Below are 21184 nucleotides of genomic sequence, written 5' to 3' on the forward strand. Positions count from 1 at the left end.
TGCATATAACTGCCTGGCCCTCTGCCAGTCCAAGATATCAAAATTTAAAACTGCCTAAAACCTTTGTCTAGTAAATTCGTTATGGGTTCATTTATTAATGTTTATAATAAGGGCACTTCCTGAAAAGAAAAGAAAAGCTCAAGAAAGTGTCAGACTTGTATTAATAAAGCAATCATAATAAAAAAAATATATCCATGGAAGTGATTTCCTTGAAATGAATGACAAACCAATCTGTTCACAATGTGGAAATGTTGTTAGGATAAAAGTAGTTTTGGTTGCACAGACATTAATCTTTGAGACTAACTGTGCAAAAGAAATTGTAGCATAAGCTTTCATAGACTTGGTCTACTTCCTCAGATGCCTAAAATAGTGGATTAATGCTCCTTTCTGAATTTCCCACTTTCCCTCTAGTTTCCCGAAGACATCCAAGCTGTGTTGGCATCACCATATGCAAATGTTAATTTTGGTTTCTAATTTGAAGCCAAAGAAAATGCGATGGCTTTCCATCATGGGATCATTATACTATAGTGTCAGCAGTGCTTTGAAAGAAGGATGGCACCGGGCGGGTGCTGAAGTGTGTGGTTTCTTCACACAATGCAAGCATGTCTCCCACATAATGAGGGAGTTTGTGTGGGGTTTTTTTTCCTCTCTTGCAGATCTTGGCATTTGCCAAACTCTGGTTTTTGGCAGAAGGTGTGGGTTTCTCTTTAAAAGGCACTTTCCACAATGCGGCCAAGCTTTTACTGATGAGCGCTGGATGCTGTCTCATCTCTCGCTCTTGAGTTTGGAGACCATGTCCAAGTAAGAAAAGGAGACATTGCATGAATTAGTTTCAGAATAATAATAATAAAAACCCAGCAATGGGTTATGTTTTCCTCCATTGCCAGACACAGTTGCTGCTGCGTCTGGTTTTAGATGACGTGGAAATTTTCATTGATGTGGAAATTTGGCTAGGTAGCTTAGGCCAACTCCTGCTGATTTAAACTGTGCAAGCCTTTGGGTTACTCAGACCTCTTTTGACAAGTCAAATGGCAAATAACTAAATATTTTGATTGCATATGTTTAGTAGATGGAATATGACATGCTGACTCTAAGGTGCAGAAGGTACCTTAGAAGGGAAAAAACTGTTGGGTCAATTCATGGTGGTTTAGGTTAACATTGGCCCCATACAGACAGACCAAAATAAAGCTGCTTCGGGTCACTTTGGAGGTATGCTGATTCAATTATGCATACATCCTAAGAGTCTGGAAGTTGCACCAAAGCTGCGCTCCAGTCCTTAGGACTGGATTGTGGCTTTGATGTGGCTTCCGGATTCTTAGGACGCATGCATCACTTAAACAGCATACCTCCAATGTGACTTGAAGCAGCTTTATTTGGGCCTGTCTGTATGGGGCCATTGTAAGTATTTATGCTTCACAGCTCTTTTTAAAAACCAAGCAGTTTTGTTGTTTGATCAGCATCCCAATCTTGCAGTGACCATTATTCATGAATTGTCCTTTTTAATAACTTAAAGGATGTATTGGTGTGCGTTAGCGAAAGCGTATCCTCTGGCTTAACCTTGAAGGGGAAGGCAGAGGTCTGTCTTCTGCAAATCCACTGGGAATATGCTGTTGTCATTTTTCTGGTTCTAGAAACGTCTAGATGCAAACTCTGTTTTAACGTAATTGAGCAATTAGCTTTCAAGTAAATGCAGATGCCGTGGCGTTTCTGTTTGTTCACCGGACAAGGAGAGATTATAGCTTAATGAAGTCACTGCCTAATAATTTGAACGAAAGATTAAACTGGAGCTCATTCAGCTTCTCTAATTCACAGCTGGGTTTGAAATGCCTTGGGAATTGAGTGACCTTGGGTTTGCCTTACTGTAAAGAGTGTCTTCAGAGAGAGCTGGCTTCCTTCTCTGGAGGCTGCAACTTTGCGAAGCTCAAGAAATCTGCAAGTCCTGATGGCCTTCCTTTTTTACAGGGACCGAGAAGAAAACCACCAGTGCTGTTTTATAGCCTACTGTTAAAAGCCGTTTCTTCTGCCAAGTACAGCTCACTCCTTCCAAACACCAAGTTTTGTGCTCATTTAATTGCTTTCTCCTCCACACTCTCAATACATGGCTCATTGCCTAAAGTCCTTTTTCTTATAACATATATAATGAATCTTTCCAAAAACTTGCTATGAGTTGGATCCTGCAGTATTCTGAGGGCAGCCTAAAAATGCTGACTTTGCTTTATAGAAGTCATATGGAGACGTCTCTTCACGTGGTGTGAGCTGGTACTTGGTTTTTTCAGTTCAGCTGCTTGAATATTCTGGCTGGTGCTTTATCTAATGTTGGAGGTTTTTATTGTTTCAGGTTCTCTGCATTTTATTGCACCTAGCCTGGGGCAGTTCTTTGGCAAATACATGTGACACATGCTCTATCTGTATTTTTTAAAAGCTCATTTATGGGTTTTTACCCTGTTCTCCTGCCACCTTTTACCTCTTTCTCTGGTGACCTATAACAATTCCCCTTGGAATAATTTTTGGACTAAAGTGGCTGAGCTTTACACAAGAGGTGGTAATGGCCACCAGGTTAGACACTTTCCAAACGGTTCTGTACAAATTTATAAAGAGCAAGGCTGTTGGGGGCTACGAATCTTCATGCTTATATACCTTGGGTGGCAATTGTGAGAGGCCAGGAGTCATACTAGTCCCTTGGGAGACTTTGAAGGGTTGCACCTATTGAGGGGGAAAAAGCCCATCACTTCCAAATGCCTTCTAGGAGACAATTGCTATTGGAAATGGAGGCCCCTCAACTGAACTGTCCATGGTTTGATAGTCTCTGGCCAATTTCCAGGAAGATATGAAGTGAACAGTGGGCCTTTGATATCTGCTGGGGTTTGGTTCCAGGACTCGCCATGGATACCAAATCCATGGAGGCTCAAGTCCCATTAAATGTAACAGCATAATAAAATGGTGCCCCTTGTATAAAATGACAAAAATTAAGTTTTGCTTTTTGGAATTTATATTTTAAAAAATATTTTCAAGCCGTACATCAGATACCCAAGGAGCACTGCTTGATATAACTGAGCAGAGAACAGATTTGATTCTCTCCCATTTGCTTTTCTGGCTCTTATTTAGCTACCAACAAATGGGCAGAAAGGCAAGAAAAACATTGATGGCTGCTAACTTATTTGTAAGGGTAGCTAGAAAGGTGTTTTGTGTTCGAAAGTAAATATCTGCAGGATTTCAGATGTCTTCGGAATGACACCTTAGAAGAGATAAAATATGGAGCTCCTCTTGGGCTGCCTCTCCGTTTCCTATATTTTCTGTCCTTGTTTTTCCCCAAACTCTGATTTCTCCAATGATAAGAAGGAGAGAGGTGGTTGGGTTAAGGCACTCTGCAAAACAATTTTGTGATGGAAATGAACATAACACAAACTCTTCCCAATAAAGCTTTCTGGGCTGGAGCCAATGGCTCCTAGAGAAACAATATTCAGTTTCTCATGATGCCGTCATAAAGAGAAGTGTCTTGATGTAAGAAGAAGAAAAAATTAAGGCTTCAGTAAGTTAAGAGCAAACTTTAGGCCACTGGGTTTCAGATTGTGTTCCTGGGAACCCTAAGAGGTTTATCAGCAGTTTCTAAACAAGAACACTAGTAATAACAGATCAACATCCCTGGAAGACAGCTGGCCTATAACTACAGCTGAGTTGAAGCCTTGCCATGTTTCCATGTTTGTGGGGTGTGAAATGCTTCCTTCTGGATAGACCACCATATACGCATTTAGAGAGTAAGCCTGAATATGTTTACACAGAAAGAAGCCCAGCTGAGTTAAATGGGGCTTTCCCTCGGGTAGCCAGTTATAGGACTGCAGCCTTAATTCATTTTTTCTGTGGCTGTTGGTGAAGTTTACAGCCACTACGGTCTGTCTCTCCATGTCAGTTGCTGGAGCAAAGTGGGGCATTTCCTAGGACCCTTTTTCATTGTACAGTTGTAACACTGTGATTCCACTCTGACTGCCATGCCTACAGATTCATTTCTTCTTCTTCTATTTTTTGCTATGTTTTCTGATTTTATCTGTTTTATTTTGTAAGCTGCTTTGAAAGGGTTCAGGCAGAAAGATGGCCTTTAAGTAGGTCTGTGTCTGTTGCCAAGACAGCCAGCTGGTTCTGCTGTTCTTACACACTCTGTGTCAGATAAGGAAGGAATGCCAATTAGCTAGAGCAGCCTTCTTTTGCCACTCATCTTGAGACGAACATGGAATATCTTGTTCTAGGCCAGTGCTACTCAAACTGGTGGCCCAAGGACCACTGCTGGTCCCTGATCCATTGACTGCTGCTCCCTTGCAAATGTCCAGGAATTAAAGAAACAATTGTACCCAATGGGCACAAATTTAGTGCCAGTCCGTGGCACAATGGAAAATAATAATTGCCGAGCCCCCACATCAGATAGCCTGAGATGCTCTGGTCTAGGTCATGAATTCTGGTCAACTGGACCAGCAATGATGCCCAAAAACATCTGAAATTCTGGCCAACTGGATCAGCAGTGATGCCCAAAAACATCTGAAGGTGCACAGCTGTCCACCAGGATCTAGGGCACACATTGAATGTTTAAGACAAGCCAGATGGATCTTGTTTTAAAAATTCAATGTGTGCTCTAAATTCTGGTGGACAGCTGTGGCCCTTCAGATGTTTCTGACCTGCATCTACTAAAAGTCTTAGCCAACATAGACAAATAGTGGCTGTGGACTGTGGGAGTTGTAGTCCAGAAATATCTGGAAGACCACAGCCAGAACTTCTCTGGCAGACAGATTAGTGTCAGACAATTTCCTGGAATATAAAACATTTGCAAAACCACACGACTTTGACCAGAGGTTCATTGTATTTGTATGCTTTCCGGACATCTCCTTCTGTTGGACTATTTAGCTCCGTTGCGGTCGTGACAATGCAAGTCTTTTAACTGCACAATTTGGATAAGTGCATTCCCAAAAATGTGTAAGGCTGGAAAAGACATTGTGCTGGGATGGATCCTGTAGCTAGCTAGTCATTTAATAGCTTCTGTGTCACTGTCTGCGGAGAACTGTATGCGTTCCACGTCATTTGATTCCTCCTCCCTTGCTGGACTTGCGGTGGCCAGAAGTCACGTTTATGGGATGGTAATAAAAGATATCTATACCTTCCAGTAAAAAGAAAAGTCCAAACCTCTGAAATTCTAAATGGCCAGGCACATTTGGTCTTTTTTCATAGCTGTCTTCTTTTCAAAAACTAAATAATTAATTCTCTTAAAATACAACACTTAGGTCTTGGACATGTAGCACATCTTGGGTTTTTTCTGTGCGCTAAACTATTGCAAGAGTGAAGAATCTGGTACCGGCTACAGAATTCAGCATCCTGTTATTGTCAAATTACATTGAAAGGGAGGAGGAAATGTATCCAGTCCTTTGGCTGAAAATATAAGAGAATTGCCAAATGAAATTTAACAGGGGATATGGAATAGTTTTCTTCTGCGGTTGAAGGTTCTTTGCTCCTCATCCTCATGTGTAGCCAAAACAGATCAGAGCGTGCGCAATCGTTGCACAATACAATAGAAAATCAGAATAAATTAGTCAAAAAAGAAAAACCATACTTGGCCTCCCTGCTCAGTTTCAGTTTGATTGACTATAGGAGCCCAATTCTTTGTTTCTTGGTACTCCGTCAGAATTAATTTTTGGCAGGGCAGTTCTTTGCTTTTGTGTGTGCATGAGAGAGAGAGCCTTCAAGTCATCTGCGACTTATGGTGACCCCATGAATTTCATAGGTTTATTTTTTTCTTAGGCAAGGAATACTCAGAGGTGGTTTTGCCAGATCCTTCCTCTGAAATATAGCCTGCAGTACCTGGTATTCATTGGTGGCCTCCCATCCAAATACTAACCAGCCTAGTTTCCAAGATTAGACAGGATCTCACGTCTTTAGGCTGTTTAGATTAGCACACAACAGTCTGAAATTTGCTTGGTTCTCTGAGGTGGTGTGGACTTCATTTCCCCTTGTTGAGATACCAAGGAGAAATGGGACTATAGCTTTTGTGGGGTTTTGGGGCAATGTGGCCATGTCCTAGAAGAGTTTATTCCTGACATTTCGCCTGCATCTGTGGCTGGCATATTCAGAGAAAGGGGATTCTTTGTCTAACACCCTTTTGAATTGTTCTCCGGGTCCTCTTAAATTGTACATGGGCAAGGGGAAAGCCAACATCTGGAAAGCCAAACTGTGAAAGTCATTGGTTCATTTCTTCCCGTGTGGTCCTGCTCAGCAGTTGTCATTTGTGAAAAGGAACGTCTTGCAAGCTGCCCATGGTGTAACCTTGCTTCTCAGGTTTCATAACATCTAGACATTTCCTATCCACCAGTGGCTTGTTAGAATGCAGTTGTGTAATCAACAAGTGCGTCGTCTTCTCTTAATTTCCTGTCCGGACTGTTTGCAGATTCTATCAACTGCTTGTTGGAAGCAGTGCTCCAGGGCTGAATGGATTTGATTTTGTGCTCATGCCTTTCTTTCTTTCTTTCTTTTGTAAAGCATAAATGGCATTTCAAAATATTTTTTTGCCAAAATGAACGTTGCTGTAGGTAATCTAAATTAATGAAATTTGGGAGGGGGAGAATATCATAAAAATGTCTTGTTTGCTCCTCTGCAACTGTTTTTTTTTGGGGGGGTTGTTGTGTTCATTTATTCTGTTGATTTCACACTATCAATGTGGACAATATTTTTGGAGCATAAAAATACATGTCTCTGGCTTGAGGAGCTTGAGTTTCAAAACTGACACAAAGGCTTTCCCTTGCGTATATGTGATTAAAGGTACAATGGGCCCTTGGTATCGACTGTGGTTTGGTTTCAGGACCCAATGGATCTAAAGAATACAAATGTCCATTATGTGACCAAGTTCCCTTATATACAATGGTGTAGTACAATGGTGTACCTTAAATATTACTTTTTGTAATTTAAAAAACTTTATTTCAAGCAGTGGATGGTTAAATCCATGGATGCAGAATCTGTGGATATGGAGGGCTAACTGTGGCCTGTTACAGACAGGCCATAATAAAGCTGCTTCGAGTCACTTTGGAGGTATGGTATTTCAATGATGCATGCATCCTAAGATTCCAAAAGCCGCACCAAAGGCACACTCCAGTCCTAGGACTGCAGTGCAGCTTTGGTGCAGTTTTTGACTCTTAGGACGCATGCATCATTGAAATACCATCCTCCAAAGTGACTCGAAGCAGCTTTATTATGGCCTGTCTGTAACAGCCTGTATTCTTTTACATATGTATGCTATATGATTGCATACATGTAGCTTGGATATTTTAGGCATAGTCATAATTGTTAATCCAAATAACAGGAACGTCCTTTACAAAAAGACTCCCTGGCACATGTTCTTTGTTAAAGAAAATATACACTACAGTATTTTCCCATGATATGGCTCTGTAGATCTTTAGGCCATGGGTATGTAATGGTTTGCTTAGCATGATCCTCTTTTTCTTCAGGGTTTCTGTGACTCATGCTCTTATTTGGGAGAAAGGTGGGATAGAAGTGCAATAAATAAATAAATAAATACACTTTGTGTTTGTGCAGAACTGGTGAGAAGCTTTCAGAGCAAGCCAACAAGCCTGTTTTCAGGTTCCCACCTAGATGCCCTGTGTCCACTGCATCAGCAACAGCAGAGGAAGGAACCTCCAGCTTTTCACCTAAGAGTTTTCTTTTGGTTCTTTGTGTATTTCCCTCCATTCTTCATTTTTCTCCTGCATTTCTTCATAATCTTTTGTTGCCCTCCATCACTACAACAAAGAGGTTCCATGCCTTCCCATGTCCTCTGTTGTCCTGCCATCCAGATGGTCATTTTCAAACCAGAAGAGGGAGGTCTGCATGTTACTCTCCCCTCTTTCACATTTGTTGTTTCATTTATATCTTCCCTTCTGTTCCCGTTATTTTTTGAAATTGGAGATTCTCAACAGAGACCCTTTGGGATGTCAAGTCACACCAAGAGGCTAGGTTTTTGAAGGCCCTGGTGCCATATACATAGCCTGCTCACCAGAAACTCAGGCTCCATCCCAGCCCAGCTGTGGCTCCACCAATGCTATCTTTAAAATCACACCCTGAGACAGCCTTAGCTGCCAGACACATACCTGGTATTTTCCTAAATGCATTTTGTCTGGCAGAGTTTGCTGGCTGTAGCTTAGCAGGTGTTTAAATTCATTCAGTCATAAATATTTATGCCGCTGGGCATAACCTGAGCCCTGATTTTTATCTCCTCCCATGAATATTTTATGGCTTCGAGATACCTGTGCTTCCCACTGCTGCTTCTTGATATCAGCAGAAAACACTCAATACATCCTTGGATATAATGCAGAGTGCATCTACCTGCGCTGCTTTGGTATTTGAGATGCCCCTCGGTATTTGAGATTCCTCTCACCATCCATGTCCTATATCTTGATTTCTAGAGTTACTTAGGGGGAAAACCCCTTTTAAGATATTAGTGCACTTAAGCTAGTGGTGATTCCCAGATTTCTAGTCAATGAAACCACTTCACCTCCTCCATGAATTAAAACTTGAGACACACTTCGATCTTGGCTCCTGTAAGTGAGAGAAAATACAGGAGGCCTTATACCATGGGGTTTTTGTTTACCTATTTCTATCTTATTGTATATTCTGAGAGTTTTTTGCCCCACCATTACTACTTACTATACAGAAACAGAAATGGTAAAACTGTGATATGTGATAGGCTCCTTGTACAGTTTCTTGGAAAGACAGTCTTGGTGACAGGTGACAGTAATACCCAACGTGGGATGGATGTTTGTTTTTTCTTCTGGTCTGCAGTCTATAAGCCTCTTAATTCCTTTAAAGCAGCAGCTGATATTACTAAAACCCTTGCCTAAAGGCAGGGAAGAGCTTATCCCCAAAGCCCTTCTGTTCATGGAAGGCATATGTGGAGTGATTGGCTATTTATCCATTATCATCTAGTAACATTCTTTTCTGTCTTTTCTCCCCCTCAGATGCAGCAGCTGTTTTATGAGAACTATGAGCAGAACAAAAAAGGTTACATCAAAGACCTCCGTAACAGCAAGATTCACCGAGCGATCACCTTGCACCCAAACAAGAGCCCACCCTACCAGTATAGACTCCATAGCTATATGCTGAGTCGCAAAATAGCAGAGCTGCGTTACCGGACCATACAACTGCACCGAGAAATTGTCCTCATGAGCAAATATAGCAATACAGAGGTCCACAGAGATGATCTCCAGCTAGGGATCGCACCTTCATTCATGCGCTTCCAGCCACATCAGCGCGAGGAGGTCTTGGAATGGGAGTTCCTCACAGGAAAGTATCTATATTCTGCTGCGGATGGGCAGCCACCGCGTCGAGGCATGGACTCCTCTCAGCATGAGGCACTGGATGATATTGTGATGCAAGTCATGGAGATGATCAATGCAAATGCCAAGACCAGAGGGCGGATCATTGACTTCAAGGAGATACAGTATGGCTATCGTAGGGTCAATCCAATGTATGGGGCAGAGTATGTTCTTGACTTACTCCTTTTATACAAGAAGCACAAGGGGAAGAAAATGACGGTCCCTGTCAGGAGGCATGCGTACTTGCAGCAGACCTTTAGCAAAGTTCAGTTTATGGAGTATGAAGAGATGGACGCCAAAGAGCTGGCCAGTAAAATCAACCAGGAATCAGGGTCCCTGTCTTTCCTCTCCAATTCCCTAAAGATGTTCGTCCCATTCCAGTTAAGTAAGTCGAAAGCAGAAAAGAAAGAACCCAAAGATAAAAAGATCAACATCTTGATTCCTCTCTCTGGACGCTTCGACATGTTTGCACGCTTCATGGTAAACTTTGAAAAGACTTGCCTAATTCCTAACCAGAATGTCAAACTGGTGGTCCTGCTTTTCAACTCAGACTCCAACCCAGACAAAGCAAGGCAAGTTGAACTGATGAGAGACTATCGCCTGAAGTATCCCAAGGCAGACATGCAGATCTTGCCAGTATCTGGCGAGTTTTCCCGCGCCCTGGCCCTAGAAGTTGGATCCTCTCAGTTTAACAATGAATCGTTGCTGTTTTTCTGTGATGTAGACTTGGTGTTTACAGCCGAGTTTCTCCAGCGGTGTAGAGCTAACACAGTTTTGGGGCGACAAATTTATTTCCCAGTCATCTTTAGCCAGTACGATCCAAAGATTGTCTATAGTGGAAAAGTTCCTAGCGATAATCATTTTGCCTTCACCCAGAAAACTGGCTTCTGGAGGAACTATGGCTTTGGGATTGCCTGTATTTACAAGGGCGATCTTATCCAAGCCGGTGGTTTTGATGTTTCTATCCAAGGTTGGGGTCTTGAGGACGTGGACTTGTTCAACAAAGTTATTCAGGCTGGATTAAAGACTTTCCGGAGCCAAGAGGTTGGAGTAGTCCATGTGCATCATCCTGTCTTCTGTGACCTGAATCTTGATCCGAAACAGTATAAAATGTGTTTGGGGTCCAAAGCATCGACGTATGGGTCGGCACCGCAGCTGGCCGAACTGTGGCTACAAAAGAACGAACCGGGCTTTGGGAAGAACAGCATTGCAAATGGTTCCCTGAGGACAGCCTAATATCCAGCTATGCTGGGCAGAAAACAGTTTAAAAAAACTACCTATTTCAATTTTTTTATTGCCCTAATTTATTTTATTTTCATTTCTTTTTTTGGAAACATTTTGATAGTAGATTTTTTTAAAAGAAAAGACCGCACAAGGGTATATTTTAGAAACCATCGTTTTCTTACAAGGATCTTCTAGACCTTTTTTTCTGAACAAAACTGTGATGATCAACCTTTGCCTTTTCGAACAAACATCAGTGGCTGAGTATTATGAATTGCCTGATTCTGACAACTTGAAATAAATCCTCCCTTTCCCCTTTAGATAGATTTTTGTTTAAGGAAAGTTTAAAAATGCCTCCCTTTCTATATGCGACACCTCACTGTTCATTTAGGTGCTTGGGTTATTCCAGCAATGCAAAGTGGCACAAAAGATTTGCTTAATGTTTGGGGGTTTTCCCCCCTCTCTTGGTATTCTTACAGAATAAATGGATTCTTCCTTGAATTAAAAGTATTAGAACAAAGAAAAGGATATACAGTAACAGTGTTAGCCAATTTGCTTACAGGAATATTCATTTTGGTTGACATTTCAACCTAAAAACGTACCTTTTGCTCACTTGTATTTGGAGCAACCAGAAAGGAAAGGGGAATTGAGCACAACCTTGATAATCCATACCTTTGTTTTAACAAAAAGAAAGAAAAGAAAAAGTACTTCCTTTTTTTGGTCCATATTTGGATCAAATGTTTAGACAAAAATCTGTAGCAGATTCTGAGATCTTCTAAATCCGATGTTTTGGGCAGGTGCCTGGATGACAAAGAAGAACACTTTAGTTTATAGAGGGGGAAAAATGATATTTCTTTGCTGCAAAAAGCAACAAATGTAAATCTGAGACACTCCAAATTCAAGGTGTTGGGAAAATATTTTATTTCCCCCCCAACCAGTTACAGTATTTGGATTGGGAACAATTTACTCTGTTTCCTTTGCGTAATTAGTTTGGTTTTTTTGCTTTCTGTATTGGGTAGGCCTTTAATTTATTTAATATCCTTTGTTTTTAGGTTTCTGTCCTTTTTTATTTTTAATAACGGCTAGACATTAATATTAATATTTATGTATCTTAGGAATGTATTGCATTTTCTTACTGTTAAAGATAGCCTACATCTTGCTTTGCAGTAAACCGATCTCCAAAGAGTCTCTCAAAATTGTTCTTGTTTATTTTCTAAGAATTACTTTTTAAAAGGAGTCATTGAAACCTTCAGATTTCGGTAATAGAAACTGTGGGAAAACCTGTGCCTCATCATAATAGAAACTTTAAAATATAGTGCTCATAACATATCTCAATGCATTTGAATAAAAAACCCAAGCTCTTTTCTATTGATCCTTACAGTGGCTCCAGAACATGGGTCCATAGTACAGTTCCATGTTGGCAGTGTGTGGCAAGCTTTATTTCTCCACATAGAAAATGAAAATGAGTAAATAATATGTTCCTGTACTACATTCTTCATTTCTGGTTGTGCTTCGGCATAAAGTTATTGAATCTACATATGGAAGCAAAGTTGTTAAAATGGCTACTGAAGAGAGTGGTGCTTTGGATCAGAATGGTAAGATAGTTCTTCAAATTGCCACTCACCTGGTTGCCTGTTACAGGTAAGATCGCCTCTAGATGATTCAGCTGAAGGTTTTGTAACGTTGCAGGATGTCAGTGTGACAAAAAGACTGGTATGGGTGTCTGATGAGTAGCCACACCTATAGCTACACACCAGTTAGAGCTTGAGAATCTTACCTTTTTGTATGGGAACTCCCCAAATCATCCCCTGATAATGCTGAATAAGGGATTCTGGGAATTGTCCATAGATGTACCTTTCCAAAGCTCTTGCTTCACCATTAAGAGCATCCTGATTCTGATAGCTGCCTTTCATGGTTTTATGTATTCCAAATGATATTTTTTATTTATTGTGATTTTACTGGGGTGGTGGTGGATGCTTGTTACTGTACATTGCCCTGAAGGGCTTTAATAAAAGGCAAGGATGTGAGTGTTTTAATCCCCTTCCTTAAATCTCTCCCTGACATCTAGTGGTTCTCTCTGCAAGTTCATTCTTTTTATTGGAGAAGGTGGGACCTTCCACCCGGGTCCCAGAAAAGTGTTGCCACTTCATCCAGTTTATGCCATAAACGAGCCCTGTATATAGGGTGTTATAGTGCTTTTATGCATGAAGTATTCTGTCAAACCAGAATGCAATGCTGCTGAGCTGACACTGAAATGGAAGGGGTGGAAAAGTTATTTTCTGGACTCCAGCTTTCAGAATCCCTTAGCTAACTTGGCTTGGCTGCTGTCCATGCTAGATGGAGGCTTCTGGGAGTTCGTCTTTTAAAAGCAACCTTTCTAAGCTCTGATGGGAAATGATGTCCTTCTTCAACGTTGATTGAAACAAGGATGGAGAAAATGAGACAATGCAATCGCTTTGGCCTTTGAGAAGGAGAAGTGATGAGTCAGACTTTAAGCAAAAGAAAAGCCAGTGGGGAAAGTGTGTGTTCCAGTAACAGAAATTAAGAGCAAGATAAAGGGAGAGAGAGAGAGAGAGACAGAGGAAGGGAGCAAGGAAGGGGTCATGTGTGACTCTCATAAACAAGTTTACTTACAAAATCATGCGTATGCATATTCATATTGCAAAGAAGCAAAATGAGGTAGGAAGGAGTTCACATGCTTCTGGAGAAAGTTTCCTATCAGCAGGCTAGGGAGTCATGCTACTCAGGGCAAGAGCAAAGGACAGATAATCGAGATTCTTTCAGGGACAAAAGGCGAGGTGTGCTCTTAGTAAACAGAAAGTGAGGAAGGGCTGATAGCAAGCAATAAAACTACCACAGACATGCCCTTCCTCATCAGATTGTGTGCATGAATTTTCATATCGGTGTGCTCGCTTCATCCAGTTATATTCTCTGCTCAAGAAAGCTTGACGCAGCTTTGGTTATCTTCAAATACCTCCATTGGCTTTTTATTTCATTTATTCCAAAGTCAATGAACATTTGATCAAGCCACTGTAGTTCTCTACAGGCTTCTGATGCAACTATGTATTGTGCTTCTGTGGAAGATAGAGCCAATTATGACCGCTTCCGACTCCAGAACCCCGATTAAGGGCAGCACATTTTGTAAAACACAAAAGAGGCTCAGATTGGGCATTGCAATCTCAAGATACAAGACAATCTCAAGATACAGGAAAGCATTACATTTCATTGTCTTGGTTTTTCAACAGCCTACATAAAAAGCTGTATGCAAACAGCTGCTTTTGAGAACCCACAGTGACAAGAAGAAGGATTCCTCCTTTCTCTTGGTCAGATTTCTTTGAGTGAAAAGATGGGGAAAATAATTTCACGGAGTCTCTGTTTCCAAGCAGCTGGAGACGGAGTGGGATGAAGTCATGGCAGGGGTGCTCCGCATGCACCCCTCCCCAGCTATTTGGCTCAGGAGGCTTTGGCCACCCAGATGCTAAGAACTGTCATTTTACTCCCTAGCTACTCATTTTCCTCAACAACCCTGGACAGGAAAGAAGGAGAGTGTTTAGTGTTCTGTAGAAGGGAAATGGAGGGGTGCATTCATGGGTTGCCTTGCGGAAGGCAAACCACTTGTTGCCCATCTGTGCCACGCTGTGAATTGTCATAGAAATCCAGATCGTTCAGTCTTTTGACCATGAAAATGTGCAGTGTAGCAGTTCTGATAATATTTCGTGGGTTGAGGTAATCGGGGTATGTGGAACGACTGTCTTAATTCATGCAAAGACATCATGACGGACTGAAGTTTGGAAGCCCCTGGCGGCTGAGCGGAAATGTTCCTACAGATGTTGGAAACTTTCCAATCGAATTAAAAATGTGTTTCTGCTCTAAAACATCATGAAATGGGTAGATCAGGGGTTGAGTGTTCTGTATTAGTGAACTGAAACCATCATTTAAATGATATTTAAAATCATGTTTCCCACTGATTCACTATATTTCCTGAACAATGATTCAGCTCCAAAATTGCATTCATTTTATACACACACACACACACATCTCAAACTGCAAGGTTACTTTCCCCCCCCACTTCCACAAATGACATTTAACCAACAACAATGAAAATGATTAAAAAGGTGTAGGATACAACTTAACAACAAAAAAACGTGTAGGGGATGTGTAGCATAAACACACATATTTTAGAAACAAACTGATTCTTAATTTTTTGGGGGGAGAACACAAAGCCCCCACCTGCCTTATATTCAGTGTATCAACACTGGCTTAGCTTGCATTAACTGCTGGGGTTAATGTGCATATAGTCAACTTCATCTGTTGACATATGGCAACCCCATGAATTTTGTAAGATTTTCTTTGGCAAGGAATAATCAGAGGTGTTTTTGATAGTTCCTTCCTCTGAAATATAGCCCTACAATTTGTTGTGTGCCTCAAAGTCATTTCTGACTTACAGCGATCCTAAGGGTTTTCTTGGCAAGTTTCTTCAGAGGGGGATTGCCATTGCCATCCTCTGAGGCTGAGAGAGTGTGACTTTCCCAAGGTCACCCAGTGTCTTTTTATGCTTGATCAGGCAATAGAAACATAAGGCGTGTTACAGACAGCCATTTAGTACGTGCTCTGCATGTACTAGGGTTAAAAAGGGGCGTGCTAGGGTTAGGAAGGGTCTTACGTTCCTAACGCGTGGAGTGCGTAGTAAATGGCGGCGCCCATCCACACGGGCGCCACCATCTTTACGTCTCGGACGCACAGTGTCCGGACGTGGCACGGCAGAAGTGATGCCGCAAGTGCGCGCCTTGCGCCTCGTGGCACCACTTCCAGGTGCCAAGAAGAAGCACCATTTCAGTACTTTTTAGCTGCGCTGGGAAGCCTCGCAGTCTGGCCGCAGGGGCTTCTCGGCGCAGCTAATGGCAGCCGCGGCAGACCGCCTGCTTTTGGGCAGTCTCTAACGCGCCATAATCTCCAAAATACCTGATATTCATTTGTGGTCTCCCATCCAAGTACTAACCAGGGCTCAATATTAACCAATCAATTCTTCAAACAAAGCTTAAGATTTAACAATTCTAAAGATTATATATATATATATATATATATATATATATATATATCTGTGTTGTGTGTCTTCCTCCAAATTTAATAATTGATTCTATATGTGGACATGGGAAAATGGAATGTTACGCATCAGCAATTCAATACCCATCATTTCCAGCTTTTAGTTCAATCACATATCTTTGAACCACATTCATTAGTCATTTGTCAATGCTTTCAAGTTCTGATTTCAAAATTTTGAAATACTGATTTTTTAAAACAAAACAAATGGAAATAAAAAGGCTCTGCTTAAACCTAAGCCTTTGAGCAGATGCAGGGGGTTAGCCAGTTACAACATCCGCTGGAAGGGATTTTAAGTCATTGCAAGAAGACAACCCACCCCTTTGCCATCTGCCTGAGGATGCACAACCTTCCTCGGTGTCAGCTATTAGCCCAGCTGTATGAATACTTTTAGACAAAGCAGAGCTCTTCCATGAAACACTGCTTTTGTTGTGCAAGGCAGAGGGAACAGCCAGCCAGAACTCCTTATAGGTCCATCCTGGCCTTTAAAACCTAGCATTCGGACTGCTATAATGGGAGCTGCATCTTCTTCCTGACCACAAAAAGGTTTATGACCCATTTCCTGTCCATTTATACAAACAACTCTGGAATCTGTTAAATTCCAACAGCAAGTGTCTCTGTGTTCATTGCTTGGCAAAGACCTCCAGCAGTTGATGCAATGCTAGTTTAGAGCAAGGTTTCCCAAACGACATGCTGCAAGCAGTCGCATTTCTATGGGCACAGAATTGCTGCTAGTAGACCTCAGTCAATGAATTTAAATCTCCCAGGAGCCTCAAAGGTCCCCTTGAAGGAGACAACTTATAAGGATGGCATCAGGTGGCTTAGACTGTGCTTTTGAGAATTCAAATGTACTACATGTATGTTATTTTGCTATTTGTGCGATATCCATATAAGCGTGGTCAGTATTACTATTCTCATATTGCAAATCTGGAAGGGAGACTGTTGAAGGGGGAGCTTACTGAAGGTCAACATATAGGAAGTTTGTGGTAAATGCAAGATTTGAACTGGGGACTTTACTATTTATGGTCACAGTATTGGCAGTGAATAGAATTGGTACCTACCTTTACCTTCTAACTACATTACTATGTTTAGAATGCCTGCTTTAATTCTCACCATCATGGTTCTGTAAAGCATCCAAATGAATGGAATACTGTAACCTTGCCATGAGGTGCTGGTCTTTGTTGTTATTGGCCTTCAAGTCACTTCCAACTTATTGTGACCCTAAGGCAAACCTGTAACTGGGTTATCTGAGGCTGAGAGTGTGTGACTTGCCCAAGGTCACCAAGTGGGTTTCCATGGCCAAGCAGGGAATCAAACCCTGATTTCCAGAGTCATAGTCCAGCATTTAAGCCTCTGCACTGGTTCTTGTTATTTAAAACCTACCACAGTGAGAAAGTCAAAAGCCTTTGTAAATACAAACACTTTTGCCTGCTAGCAGAAGGACAGAAAAGTTTGTGGTTGTCTGATCTCCTCTAACAGGGAGTTTCAGAAGCTCTAGGCTGCTGCTGAGAAGGTCCTTCTCTTTAAGATCCTACTAATTGTAGGATTATTGGACTCATGTGGCTGGTCTTTTCTCTGAACACTGGCTCTGCTCCATGAACTAGGATGTACTCTTCCTCCATCTGATCTTGCTGGATGTTGCAATTTTCCACATGGAAAATGCTGTTTTCCACCATCTGTTAATGCTGGTTGCACCTCCTTTACATTTTGTTTTGTTCGGCCACTCAACTCAGATCCGCAGACGCAAACGCTTAAGTCAGGAGCCATCCCTGATTTTTATGCTGAAAATAATACACAAAGTCAGCATTCATCTGCCCGCAGGCAAAAGGGCTTGTGACAGGCTGTGCAGATAAGGAAAACAACAACATCATAAGATCTCATGACCCTGAATCCTGATGCCATCTGCATCAGATTTTCAAGCGGTTTTTCAAGCCTGTCATCATGTTGTCCTTTTACAACAACAAAAATGCTCTGCCAGACCTTGGTGGAAACTTGGTCAGACCTCACCTTGGATGCTATGTTCAGTTCTGACCATCACAAGTCAAGAAGGTTGTGGACAAGCTGAACCATGTTCAGAGGAGGATGACCAAAATGGTGAAAAGTCTGGAAACTTGTGAGGAGTGGGAGCTTTAGCCTGGGGAAGAGAAGGTTAACAGGGAACATGATAGCCATGTTTAAATATTTGACAGGGTGTCATATGGAAGAAGCAGCAAGCTTATTTTCTGCTGCTCCAGAGACTAGAACACAGAGCAATGGCTTCAAGCTACAGGAGAAGAGATCCCAGCTCAACATGAGGAAGAACTTGCTGACAGTAAGAGCTGTTCAATAGTGGAATACACTGCCTTGGCATGTGATGGAGTCTTCTTCTTCACAAGGTTTTAAACAGAGGCTGGATGGCCTTGTGTTGGAAGGGCTCTGGTGATGTATTCCTGCAAGGCAAGGAGTCGGAAGATTGTCCTTAGGGTCTCTTCCAACACTATGATTCTGTAAAACAATTCCCATCCCTAACATAGTGCTCTTTAGGTCTGTTGGGCTACAATTCTCATTGGCCATGTTGGCTGTGATACATGAGCCAGGTGTAGTGCAGCTTTTCTTAACCCTTTTACCATAGAGGAACCTTTCAAATAATTTTCAGATCTCAGGGAATTGGTTGGTATCTATAATTTTGCATTTTGTCATCTGAAGCAAACCGTTTTATTGTGAGCTGCTGCCTTGAGTTGAATTCAGTGCTAAACAACAGGGTAGAAATTGACTGAAATAAACAAATAGATTGTGTTGTTCCGCATTGAAATCAACTCGGGGCATTTGAAAGGCAGAGAACAATCTTGTTCCCTTAGTAGACTTAACTATCAATGTAAATCTCCGTTCTGATTGACCAGAATAACTGGACGTTGGGTTCATAGTTTTGGAAAGCAGGAAACATGGAATGGAGTCCTTAAGCTGCCTTAAGCACTTAGTTACTGCAACACAGTTGGTAAAGCCTGTTCAGATTTTCCCTCTTGTCTACTTCCTATGTTAAGATGGTGGTTAAGTGAGTCATTAAACAACCATCAATCCAAGCTAATTGTTACATATGGCAAGATGCTCCTCTTCATGAATTTCATTCCAGACTGAATTGATAATATACATCTCTGTTAATGCCTTCAATTTAAATCCACAAAACGTCAACAAAAATGCAAAAGCAAGCAGGCAAACCCAAAAGAATCCAGATGCTAAACTGGAAAGGACCATATGCTTTACCATGTGCGGGGAAAGTTAAGCCCAGGAGTTGCATGTGACCCAAATCATGACCCCCTTGGGCTCTCCTTTTACTGAAATAAAGGGGGAATTGAATGACTTATTTGGAGCCCCCAGCCTTCCAATTTTCACCTATGGAAAGAAATCAGATGGAAAGACAATCAACATATTTGAAATGTGGGGCACCTTGTTCAATGGCCATTCTGCTCTGTTGGAAGGCAGATCGGTATATTTCAAACAGTGAGGTGCTACTAGGGTTGCCAGAGTGGCAACTGATAAGGGCTCCTGTGCCTCTAATGGTTGTGCATGGATGTTGTGTGCCTTCAAGTAATTTACAACTTATGATGATTCTAAGGTGAAACTATTGTGGGGTATTCTTGGCAGTATTGTTCAGTGGGGGTCTTGTCACTCTTGTCCCTTTAAAAATTGTGCCGAAAAGAGTTTAAAGGGACAAGACTGGGTACCATTTTCTCCTTTGTCTCGGGTAGCCAAATGTCTTGGGCTGGACATGTGGGCAGGAAAGCTTTGTCCACTATTACTCATTGTCTGGGAACCCCTGTGAGGTTTAGGTAACCTGTTTAGAAACACAACATCTGAATCACAGGTTTAAACGAACATCTCTCCATGGCCAAGGAAGATGAGCTGGCCTTCTGGAATCCAAATTTCCTGTTCTCTTCTTCCAGTTTGGTTTTTAAAAGATTAATTTCCTTTGTATTTGGGACACCAGAATGCAAACTAGGGAGTCTGTGCTTGCAGTTTTTGTTCTTTTAAAGGAAGTGACCAGGGTTAAAAACAGAAGAATTGCATCTTGAATGAACACAACAAGTTTTGAAGAGGTTGCTCTCAAGGGCTCCATTTTGTTTTCAACACCAGCTACTCAAATGCCTCTGAGAGCTCTCAGGCAATACTATACAACCAAACACAATGTAATTGCAGAGAAAGACACTTTGTGGAAATGGGAACAGGCTTATAGCGAGGATAAGATGCACACATAAACAATCGATCCATAAATCAAATTACATCTGATCAATGAATGCATAAATAATTACAACGATAAATAATTACATGGAAGGCCTCCAAAACCGGGTGCAGAGGACAATGAAAATGGCAACAATAATTACAGGCTTCAAAAGTACATTATTGAAATGCAACCGTGTTTGCAGACACTTTGGCTGGTCTCCGGAGTCATAGTCCAGTGCTCAACCTTTACACCACACTAGCTTTGGTATTTGTTTTGTATTTGTTGCTCTGACTCCCAGTTCTGGGGAAAGAGCTGGATACAAATAATAATAATAATAATAATGTGTGTGTATTGGATGATAAGCTGTGAGGAACTGTGGTTGGGATCTATATCACTGCGGCTGGATCTCGGTCTCAGGTTTTGGACCAGAAACCTCAGGCCTTGGATGATCCTGAAGATGCAACCCTAGTTTCAATGTTTCCCCACATTCTCTTAATGAATGGCTTTAAGACTGACTGCCTCTGTAGTAGCCTTTCTACATTGAGACATCTGCTGAGAAGTCTCCGTACATCCGTTATGTAACATTGGAAAGGATTTAGGGCCATGTTAGAGGACTCACCTCCGGGCAGACAGATATAAGTCATTTCAGCACTGAGCCCACTGTGAAATCGCATCACATTTGAAACATGCGTACCAAAACTTTTCCACTTTCCTTAGAGCAAACTATGCACATTACTGGTTAGCGGTCTGTTGTGTACACCATGAAGCACTCTCCCTCATCCCACATTTGTGTCATTTTCAAAGTGTTAAAAATGGGGTGGGATCTTATTTTTGAAAGTGTATCTCTTTCTGAGTTCTGTGAGGCCAACTTTAATTGAATACAGGTTGAGTCCCCTTTATCCTGAATTCCAAAAACTGAAGTATTCCAAAATTGTCCATGTGGGCGGCTAAGATAGTGACACCTTTGCTTTCTGATGGTTCAATGTACCCAAACTTTGTTTAGTCTATGTTTATTCAGACAGGCTTTTAAAACAGAAAGTCTTTACATAGCGGGCTGGGGGTGTTGTATTGTTCTAACTGTACTGTTTTGAAGTGCTTTTCTCTTTTTAACTGCATTTTCTTTTATTTTAACTGCCATGGCAGGCTAGCTGAAATATTCAGCTCCTGAGTCCCTGAAAGATTCACCCCACAAGCATCCAATGAGGTGCCAATGCAGGACTTTTCTGCCTCTGCTGTTCGGTTGCATTGCAACATTTGGATGCAAATCATGAAGGCTTAAATAAAAAACAAAATAAAAGCAAATGTAATATGGACATTACACTATAAA

General features: G+C 41.5%; 1 protein-coding gene across 1 annotated transcript in view; it reads left to right on the top strand.

Annotated features, from left to right (window-relative positions):
• CHSY1 (chondroitin sulfate synthase 1) overlaps positions 1–12569 on the top strand; it is a 78156-nt gene extending 65587 nt beyond the window's left edge. The window contains exon 3 of the mRNA XM_042476403.1: positions 8982–12569. Coding sequence (XP_042332337.1) covers positions 8982–10574 — 1593 coding nt within the window. The 3' untranslated portion in view covers positions 10575–12569. The remainder of the gene's footprint in view (positions 1–8981) is intronic.
• The last annotated feature ends 8615 nt before the right edge of the window (positions 12570–21184 follow it).

Source organism: Sceloporus undulatus, chromosome 6 (assembly GCF_019175285.1).
Source record: "Sceloporus undulatus isolate JIND9_A2432 ecotype Alabama chromosome 6, SceUnd_v1.1, whole genome shotgun sequence".
Lineage (NCBI taxonomy): Eukaryota > Metazoa > Chordata > Lepidosauria > Squamata > Phrynosomatidae > Sceloporus > Sceloporus undulatus.